General features: G+C 36.0%; 1 protein-coding gene across 1 annotated transcript; it reads left to right on the top strand.

Moving 5' to 3' along the window:
• The first annotated feature begins 9772 nt into the window (after window positions 1–9772).
• On the top strand, window positions 9773–10717 carry LOC103212038 (olfactory receptor 2T33-like). The gene has a single exon (XM_007958038.1). The coding sequence runs from the start codon at window positions 9773–9775 to the stop codon at window positions 10715–10717; it is 945 nt and encodes a 314-aa protein (XP_007956229.1).
• Window positions 10718–11425: the final 708 nt, after the last annotated feature.

Genomic DNA, 11425 nt, shown 5'->3' with positions numbered 1-11425 from the left:
GTACTTACAGAATTCTTTGCCAACACCACAACTCAAAAGCATCAACTCTTTTTTGGTCTTCCTTATTCATTGTCCAGCTCTCACAAGCATATGAGACAATCAAAAATACCATAGCTTGCATTAGGCACACCTTAGTCTTCAAAGAGACGTCTTTGCTGTTCAACATATTAAAGAGGTCGTTTGCAGCAGATTCGTTTACTGCAATATGTCCTACGATGTCTTGATTGTTGCTTCCATTAGTTTTGATTGTGGAACTAAGTAATATGAAATCTTTGACAACTTCCATCTTTTCTCTATTTATCATGGTGCTGATTATTGATGGAGTTGTGAGGATTTTTGTTTTCTTTATATTGAGATATAATCCATATTGCAGACTGTAGTCTTTAACCTTCATCAGTAAGTGCTTCAAGTCATCACTTTTGACAAACAAAGTTGTGTCATTTGCATATCATTGGTTGTTAATGAGTCTTCCTCCAATCCTGGTGCCATGTTCTTCTTCATACAGTCCAGCTGCTTAGATTATTTGTTCAGCATATAGATTGAATAAATATGCTGAAAGGATACAACTCTGACACACTCTCTTCTTGATTTTAAACCATGCAGTGTCTCCTTGTTCTGTTTGAACGACAGCCTCCTGGTATATGCACAGGTTCGTTATGAGCACGTTTAAGTGTTCTGGAATTCTATTCTTTTCAACATTATCCAAAATTTGTTATGATCCACACAATTGAATGCTTTTGCATAATTAATAAAACAGAAGTTAATATATTTCTGGTATTCTTTGCTTTGAGCCAAGATCCATCTCACATCAGCAATGATATCCCTTGTTTCATGTCCTCTGCTGAATCCAGCTTGCCTTTCTGGAACTTCTCTGTCATTATACTGTTGCAATCATTTTTGAATTATCTTCAACAAGATTTTACTTGCATATGATATTAATGGCATTGTTTGATAATTTCCACATTCTGTTGTATCATTTCTCTTTGGAATGGGTACAAATGTGGATCTCTTCCAGTCAGTTGGCCAGATGGCTGTCTTCCAAATTTCTTGACATACACGTGTTAGTGTCTCCAGCACAGCATCCATTTTTGAAACATCTCAATGGGTATTCTGTCAATACCTAGAAACTTGTTTTTTGCCAATTCCCTCAGTGCAACTTCAACTTCTTCCTTCAATATCATTGGTTCTTGATCATATGCCACTTCTTGAAATGGATGGACATTGACCAATTGTTTTTGATACAGTGACTCTGTATTCTTTTCATCTTTTTTGATGTTTCCTGCAACATTTAATATTTTGCTCATAATTTTTTTTTCAATTTTGCTTCTTGTCGCTTGAATTTTTTCTTCAGTTCCTTCAACTTGCATAATGCTCAGCATGGTCTTCCCTTCTGGTTTTTCAGTTCCAGGTCTTTGTACATTTCATTATAATAATTGACTTTGTCTTCTCGAGTTGCTCTTTGAAATCTTTTGTTCAGCTTTCTTATCTTGTCAGTTCTTCCATTTGCTGCTGTCCTTCAGGGGCCAGTTTCAGAGTCTCTTCTGACATCCACTTTGATCCTTTCTTCCTTTCCTGTCTTTTTAATGACCTTTTGCTTTCTTCATGAATGATATTCTTGATATCATCCCATAATTTCTCTGGTTCTTGGTCATTGGTGTTCAATGCATCAAATCTGTTCTTTAGATGGTCTCTAAATTCAGGAGAGATATAATCAAGGTCATATTTTGGCTCTTGTGTATTTGTTTTAATTGTCTTCAGCTTGAATTTGTATATGATCAGTTGATAGTCTGATCCACAGTCAGCTCCTGGTTTTCTTTAGCTGAGGATATTGAGCTTTTCCATTGCCTTTTTCCACAGATATAGTCAGTCTGATTTTTGTGTAGTCCATCTGGTGAAGTCCACATGAATGGCTGTCATTTATGTTGTTGAAAAAGGGTATTTGCAATGAATAAGCCATTGGTATTGCAAAATTCTATCATGTGGTCTCCAGGGTTATTTATTTTACCAAGTCTATATTTTCCAAGTACTGGTGATTCTTCTTTGTCTCCAACTTTTGCATTCCAATCACCAGTGACAATCAACATGCCTTGATTTCATGTTTGGTCAATTTCAGACTGCAGAGTTGGTAAGATCTTCAATTTCCTCATCCTTGGCTTTGATGGTTGGAGTGTAAATTTGAATAAAAGTAGTAATAACTGGTCCTCCCTGTAGGCATTTGGATATTATCTTATTACTGACAGTAGTGTACATCAGGATAGATCTTGAAACACTCTTTGTGAACTTGAATGCCACATCATTTCTCTTCGATTTATTTTTCCCAGTAAAGTATGTCACATGGTTGTCTGATTCAAAATGGCCAAAACCAGTCGATTTCAACTCACTAATTTTTAGGGTAATGATATTTATGTGTTCCATTCCATTTTTGACAACTTCTAATTTTCCTAGAATCATACTTCATACATCCATGTTCCAATTATTAATGGATGCTTGCAGCTGTTTCTTCTTATTTTGAGGCATGCCATATCAGTGAAAGGAGGGCCTGAAAGCTATACTGCATCCACATCATTAAGTCAGCTCTACTGTAAGGAGGTAGCACTTTCCCAGGAGTACTTTGAATATCTTTCAACCTGAGGGGATTATCTTCCAGCACAATATTGACAATGTTTTGTGGCTATTCTTAAAATTTCTGGTAATATATCAGACAGTGTTTCAATGATATTCATGTTTTTCACTGGACAACTCTTTGAGAAGTGGATGGCCCCTTCCTTCTTCCAATCTGTCTTAGTCTGGAAGATCTGCTGAAACCTGTCCACCATGGGTGACCCTGCTGGTATTTGAAATATCAGTGGCATAGCTCAAAGCCTCACAGCAATGCATAAGCCATTACAGTACAACAAACTGACAAGTAATTAGTGGATATGACTCATACATAAGAGAAAAGAGAGATCCAATACTAATTTCTATCTGGAGACTTGTGTGTTGGTGATTCTGGAAGCTATGCCACTAGTATTCAAATGTATACTACAAAAAAAATGAAGATATTTGCCAGCATTATAGTCTGAAATTCATCAAATATATAATAAATTATACATTAATAAATTCTAGTAATTCAAATGTGAAAGTTGAAAGTAAAGGAAGATCAGAAAATGTGGCCTTGGTGATCACAACAACTTCAGAGAACACATGACAGGTTTTTCTATGAATAATAACTTATTCATTGAAAATACCTTTTAAAAATAACATAAATTCTCACTATACACATGGACCTTGCTAGACAAATAAACAGGAAATAAATTGACCACATATGTGAAAAAGACAATGGAGAAGTTCAATATCATCGGTTAAAGCAAGGCCAGGGGCAAACTGCAGAACAGACAATCAATTGTTCATATGCATGTTGAAGCTGAAGCTGAAGAAAATAAAAATAAGTCCATAGAACCAAATCATGAGCTTGAGTATACCCCACCTGAATATAGACACACTCTCAAAAGTAGATTTAATACATTTAACATTAATGACTGAAGACTAGACAAGTTGTGAGGTAACATCAAGTTCACCATACATGAAGAAATCAAAGGTCATTAAAAAGATAGGAAATAAATCAAAGACCAGAAAGGATGTTAGAAGAGACCTCCAACTTGCTCTTGAATACAGAATACATAAAGTAAATGAAAGAAATTATTAAGTATAAAAACTGGACAAAGATTTCAAAGGGTGGCTCTAGAGAACAAAAAAAATATTATAGTGAAAAGTGAAAAATCCTGAAATTAGAAATGGAGGCACATACGTAGCATTTCTCAAGCAAAAAGAACTGAAGACACAATTCAATCCCTGAGTTTCAATATTGAAGGATTGTTGTCACTAGGTGCAGTCCAGTTGGCTCCAATTCATAGTGACCCTATGTACAACCGAACAAAACACTGCCCAGACCTGTACCAGTCTCACAATATTGCTATGCCTGAGGCCATCATTGCAGCCACTGTGTCAATTCATCTCCTTGAGTACCTTCCACTTTTTCACTGACTCTCCACTTTACCAAGAATGATATCCTTCCCCAGGTAATGGTCTTTATTACATCCTGACCAAAGTCGGTGAGACAAAGTCTGGTCATTCTCACTTCCAAGGAGTATTCCAGCTGAACTTCTTCCAGCACATATTTGCTTGTTCTTGTGGCAGTCCATGGTACCTTCAGTATTCTAAAATCTTCAAATCTTTGGTCTTCTTTATTCATTATTCATCTCTAACATGCATATGAAATGATTGAAAACACCATGGCTTGGATTAGGCACACCTACTCTTCAAAGAGACATCTTTGCTCTTCAGCACATTAAAGAAGTCTTTTGCAGCAGATTTACTCAGTGCAATAAAACTTCTGATTTATTGACTGGTGCTTCCATTGGTGTTGATGGTGGGATCAAGTCATATAAAATCTTTGATAGCTTCAATCTTTTTCTATTGTTATAAAGCCACTTTTTGGTCCAGTTGTGAGGATTTTTATTCTTTTGATGTTGAGGTGTAATCTATGTTGTAGATTGTAGTCTTTAATCTTCATCAATTCATGCTTCAAGTATTCTTCACTTTCAGAAAGCAAGATTGTGTTGTTTGCATATTGCAAGCTGTTAATGAGTCTTCCTCCAATCCTGATGTCACCTTCTGCTTCATATTACCCAGCTTCTTGGATTATTTGCTCAGCAAACATGTTGAACAAGTATGGTGAAAGGATACAACTCTGACACATTCCCTTCTGATTTTAAACCATGCAGTATTCCCTCATTCTGTTAAAACTACAGCCTCCTGGTCAATGTACAGGTACATCATGACCACACTTAAGTGTTCTGGAATTCCCATTCTTCTCAATGTTATCCATAATTTGTTATGATCCACAGCTGAATGCATTTTCATAGTCAATGAAACACAAGTAAACATATTTCTGGTATCCTTTGCTTTCAGCCAAGATCTATCTGATATCAGCTATGATATCCCTCATCCCATATCCTCTTCTAAATCCAGCTTCAATTTCTGGAAGTTCCTTGTCAATTTACTATTGCAACAGTTTTTGAAATACCTTCAGCAAGACTTTATTTGTGTAATATTAATGCTATTGTTTCATAAATGCTCACATTCTGTGGAATCACCTTTCCTTGGAATGGGTACAAATGGGGATTTCTTCTAGTCAGTTGGCCAGGAAGCTGTCTTCAAAATTACTTGACATAGACAAGTAAGTGGCTCCAGTGTGGCATACATTTGTTGAAGCATCTCAATGGATATTCAGTAAATTCCTGAACCCTTGCTTTTCACCATTTCCTCCAGTGCAGCTTGGACTTCTTCCTTCAATGTCATTCGTTCTTGATAGTATGCCATCTCCTGAAATAAATTAACATTGACTAATTCATTTTCTTTTGACATTTCCTACATCATACAATATTTTGCCCATAGAATTTATCAATATTGCAACTCAAGACTTAAATTTTTTCTTCAATTCTTTCAGGTTGAAAAATGCCAAGTGTCTTCTAACCTTTGCCTTTCTAACTCTAGGTCTTTTCATATTTCATTATAATAACTGATGCTGTTTTTTTTTTTTTTTTTTTTGCTCTGTTCTTTGAAGTCTTCTGTTTAGTTCTTTTATCTTTTCATTTCTTCTAATTGCTGTAACAACTCTCCATTCAAAGGCAAGTTTCAGAGTCTCTTCTGACATCCATTTTGGTCTTTTCTTCTTTTCCTGTATTTTTTATGACCTTTTGCTTTCTTCATGGATGATGTTCTTGATGTCATCCTACAACTTGTCTGGTTCTTGCTCATTGGTGTCCAATGTGTCAAATCTATTTCTCAGATGGTCTCTAACTTCAGAAGGAATATAATAAAAGCCATATCTTGTCTACTGTGGACATGTTTTAATTGTCCTCAGCTTCAACTTGAACTTGCATGAGAGCAATTGATAGTGTGCTCCATAGTCAGCTCCTGGCCTTATTTTGGTCAAAGACAATGATCTTCTCCATTACCTATTTCCACAGATATAGTCAATTTGATTCCTGATATTCCATCTGGTGAGATCCATTGCCATTTATGTTGTTGAAAAAAATACATTTGCAATGAATAAGTCATTGGTCTTGCAAAATTATACCAACCTTCCTTCTGAGGAGTGGATGGTGGATTTGAATGACCAACCATTTGCTTTGCAGTCAAATGCCTTAGGCACTATGCCACCAGAGCTCTGTTTTTTTTTTTTTTTTTTAGTATGTGTGTGTGTGTGTGTGTATATATATATATATATACCTACATACATACATAGTTATTATATCCACATTCTACATCATATTTATATAAAATGTGGCCATAATTATATATTTCATTCAAATATATTTTACACTCCAAACATACACACATGAGTGAACAAATTATGAGTGTATAATAATCAGTATTACACTATATTCATTATAGAGAAAATATTGAAGTTGTGAGGGATTTCATTTTATTTGGGTTCAGTATAACCACTTAGGAAAACAGCAGTTCAAAATCACATAACATATTTGATTGAGCAAATATGCAGCAAAACACCTATTTGAAGTGCTATAGGACAAATATATCATTTTAAATACTTTGAAGAATATGGTACACCTAAACCTATGACACAGTGGCTGTGATGATGAGCTCAAGCACAGAAATGATTGTGAGGATGATTAACAGCACAAGGTTAGAATGAGTGAAAGCTGACACCTAAAAGATGGCACCTAGCAACAGTGTTGCATGTTTGTATCAATGTTTACAACTGAAACACCTGCCTTTGTTTTTTTTTAAACTTTTTATCATGAAATGGGTAAAATTTAGACAGCAAATTAATTTTCCATTCATACACATTTTGGTTCATGATATTGATTGCAATCTTCACAATGCATTAGCTCTCTGCCCACTTCCTCTTTGTGGTTACTTTTTCCCAGTGTCCTTTTGTCCTATACAGTCTTGCCTTTAAGTTTTCTCCCTGCTCAAATGATGCCCTTCTTATCTCTCATAGTTCATCGTTCTCATGAGTGCACCTTCCTAGTGTACGTATTTACCTAGTGTTGTTGTTGTTATGTGCTGTGGAGTCAGACCCTATTCATAACGACCCCTCCTTGGGTTTCTGAGGCAGTATCACTACGGAAGTAGATTGCACAACCTTCCTTCCAAGGAGTGCCGGGTGGATTTGCACTGCCAGACATCTGGTTAGTAGTCAATTGTCTTAGGTACTACACTACCAGAGCTCCCTTTTTACCTAGTAGGCCTGAATATTTTTTGTTTGATACTTAAGCCATTGGAGTGAGTTTAATTCCAGAGCCAAAGAGTTACTAGGAACCATAGTCTTGGATGTTTCACCAGACTCTATCTGACCATATGCCTAGTCTTTTACTATGATTTAGAGTTTTATTCCACATTTTCTCTCACTGTATCTGGGATATCCAATATTGATCCCTTTCCAAGTGGTTGGCAGTGGTCTCAGAGTCCTTTAGGCTGATTTTCCCATGGCCCGCTAGTTTCTTGATGTTCATTTTTCCATGAGTATTTGATTTTCTACACTCTTCTTTGCTCCCCAAAGGAGATAATTAATAGTTGTGTGGCAATGCACAAACTTTTAAGACCCTGGTCACTACTAAGCAAAGTAGGATATAGAACAGTATTTTTACATACTATGTTATGCCTATTGATTTTGATGGCCTCTGTGACCATGGTCCCAAGCCCATAGGCCGAGAGACAAGGTGTTTGGTTACAAATAAGAAAGTACCCTAACTATGCCCCTCATTCACTCTGTTATATATATGACCATTTTTTATAGCATATATAAACAAGTATATAGAAATATCATCTGCCGAACCTGTATATGATAATGGATATATTCCAGTTTGCCAACATATAGACTTGATCTTATTGCCTGTTTACCTATGTTTCTACCCACAGATTAATATTTGTTATTACTGATAATGCATTATTGCGTAAGTAATAGATTTTACCTTTGATATCTGTATCTCATGTGTGCATCTCCATGTCTTTCTTTTCCTTGGTGATATTGTGCCTGTCACTTGCTTTTGGTCTTTGCCTTTATCCAGATCAATGCATGTCTCTTACCTAGCTAGCAATATTCCTTCCACTTCTTTCCCTTTCCTGGTAACCAACACAGAAAATTTTCTTATGTAAACCTTTCCTTGACTTTTTACAATAATAGACTCAAAAAATATTCACCATCTGTGATCAATGTATTTGAGTAGGCATAATGTCCTCCAAGTTCATCCATATTATAAGGTATTTCACAGATTCTTCTTTATTACTTAATGTTACATATGTTCCACTGTGTGTATGTCCCATAGTTTGGTATTCATTCATTCACGGACACTGAAGGTGTTTCCACCGCTTAGCTATTGTGAACAGTTCTGCAATGAACATAAATTTCCATGTATCTCTCTATTCTTGTCCTGGCTCTCATTTCCTTAGGGTCTGTGACTAGTGGTGATATTATTAGATCAAAATTTCCAACTTTTTAAGGATTTGCCATATCATTTTCTATAGTGGTTGTACCTTTTTATAGTCTGACCAGCGGTGATGAGATTTCCTATCTCTGCACACCCTTGCCAAAATTTGTTTTCTGTCTTGTTGAACTTTGCTCTTTCTGCTGGGGTGACATGGTATCTCATTGTGGCTTTGATTTGCCTCTCTCTAATGGCTAATGATCACAAGCATTTCTTCATGAGGCTATCGGCCACCTTAAAGTCATCTTTGGTAAAATGTCTATTTATCTCCTCTGTCCATTTCTGGAACTTTCTGTCTTTTTGATGTTGAGGTGTTTAATCTTTCTATATATTTCAGAAATAATTTCCTTGTTGCATATGTAGTTTCTTGATCTTTAAGTTTTCTTTTAATTTTTTTGATGCACACAGAATTTTATTTTTAGAAGGTCCTAGTCATCCAGTTTATCTTCTTTTTTATGTGAATATTTGTTATTTTTCGTTATCAAATTATGCCATAAATTAGAACCAATAACTTCTTTGAGAAACTTTGCCATTTTAGGTTTTACATTTAGATTATTGATCCACCATGACTTATTTTTTGTATATGGTGTGAGCTATGAATTGTGTGACATTTGCATGCAAATTGGTATACAGTTTTGCCAGTACCATTTGTTAAAGAGACTATCTTTTTTCTATTTAATGGGTTTCTATCTTTGTCAAAGATCAGCCATTCATAGGTTGATGGATTTCTTTCCCAGTGCTGTTCTACTGTTGTATGTCTTTGTGAAATACTAGCTATTTAGATAACCTTGGGTGTGTAGTGGGTTTGAGAAAAGGGACTGTGAGACCTCTCCTTTGTTCCTCTTCAGTAGCAAATTGCTTATCCAAGGTCTCCTTCTTTCAATCTAAAATTAGTGTTTGCTTTTTTCATTTCCTTAAAAATACTGATACAAACAGCTATGGATTGCATTGACTCTACATATTTCTTTGTAGTTTTGAAATTTTCATAATATTCAGTCTTTCTATTCATGGACATTGTATGTTATTCCATTAATGTAGATCTTATAATTTTTTATAATCACATTTTGTAGTTTTCTTTGTATACATCTTTTGTGAAAGATTTACATTTACATATTTTAATGATATGAAGGTTGTTTTTGGTATATGCTTGGCATGAAAGAATTTTACTATAAATTAATATTTGAAGAATGTTTGCAATATTTATATATGCTTAATCTTCCTTTTAAGCAAATCTCATTTCTTTATCATTCTTACATCTTTCAGGTACCAGTAGAACCATGGAGAATACAAATGACACCGCAGATACAAACTTCATTCTTCTAGGGCTCTTTAACCACACACAACTGCACCTATTCCTCTTTGCCATGGTGCTCATGATCTTCATCATCTCACTGATGGCCAATTCCATTATGATCATTCTCATCCACATTGAGCCACGACTCCACACACCCATGTACTTCCTGCTTAGCCAGCTTTCCCTCATGGACATGATGCTGGTCACCACCATTGTTCCCAAAATGGCAACCAGCTATCTAGTGGACTCTAGATCTATCTCTCGCACAGGCTGTGGAGCACAAATCTTCCTATTTCTTACTCTGGGAGGGGGTGAATGCTTCCTCTTAGCGGCTATGTCCTATGACCGTTATGTGGCCATATGTCACCCATTGCGCTACGCCATACTCATGAATCGGAGGCTCTACTTGCTCATGACAGCAGGTTCCTGGCTCCTGGGAGGGGTTGATGGGTTAATGCAGGCAAGTGCCACTTTGAGCTTCCCTTACTGCCACTCACGGGAAATCAATCACTTCTTTTGTGAGGCACCATCACTAGTGCGCCTTGCCTGTGCTGACACCAAAATGTTTGAGTTTTTCATGTATGCCTGTTGCATTCTCATGCTTTTAATTCCTTTGGCCCTCATTTTGGCCTCCTACAGCCTAATCTTGGTTGCAGTGCTCCACATGCAGTCAACTGCTGCCCGGAAGAAAGCCTTTACAACCTGTTCCTCTCACCTGGCTGTTGTGGGAGTTTTCTTTAGTACTATCATGTTCATCTACATGAGGCCTAAATCTTACCATTCAGTGAACCGTGATAAGGTAGTCTCAGCTTTTTACACCATCTTCACACCTGTCTTGAACCCCCTTATATACACTGTGAGGAATAAAGAAGTCAAGGGGTCCTTGGTGAGGTGGATGAAAAAGCATTTTATGTGGTATCAACACTGAGCACAATTTGTCAGAATGACAGTACCAAAATGGATAAAGGTGGTATTTCCAAAATATTGGTTAGTTGACTTACTCATCCCATTTAATTCCTTCTTTTGTGTTGTATCAAGTTATTGTGCCCTTATTTTACCAAGTTTTGGTATGATTTATGCATTGCTTCTATATGATTAATTTTATACTTGGCAAACTAATTAAAAATAATACTATAACTCTATCATAACTTGCAGTGGTATTTTTTCTATGAAAAGGGGGCCTCAGCAATAAGCATGACTTGTTAAGTTACTGACTGCTATACTGGGCACTCCTTGGAAGGAAGATGGGGCAATCTACTTCCATAGTGATATTGCCTCGGAAACCCAAGGAGGGGTCGCTTTGAGTCGGGTCCGACTCCACAGCATATAACAACAACAACAACGATATGGTACATGGTTTACTACAGAGAAATAATGTAATTTGTATTTTTTTATATCTGATAGAAATTATTCATTTTGATGGGGATTTGTTGTTCAGTAAAAGCATAACATTTTTGAAAAAACAATGTAGATACTAAATTCTCATAATGTGTTGAAATAAATTTCCAATGAGATAATAGGGGTGAAGAACAAATTAAACATATAAGAAAATATCAGGAAGTATTTGTCAAAATGTTGCTGTGGGATGATTGGCTGAGCTTATGTGTGATTTTAAAATGCATTAACTTAAAAGATT

Source organism: Orycteropus afer, unplaced genomic scaffold (genome assembly GCF_000298275.1).
Source record: "Orycteropus afer afer isolate SDZICR_OR568_19922 unplaced genomic scaffold, OryAfe1.0 scaffold00840, whole genome shotgun sequence".
NCBI lineage: Eukaryota > Metazoa > Chordata > Mammalia > Tubulidentata > Orycteropodidae > Orycteropus > Orycteropus afer.
Note: the sequence above shows the minus strand (reverse complement) of the source record. Positions and strands in the feature narration are given on the sequence as shown.

Excerpts from the sequence above, each read along its gene's own strand:
- LOC103212038 (XM_007958038.1), top strand. The coding sequence starts at position 9,773 with ATGGAGAATACAAATGACACCGCAGATACAAACTTCATTCTTCTAGGG.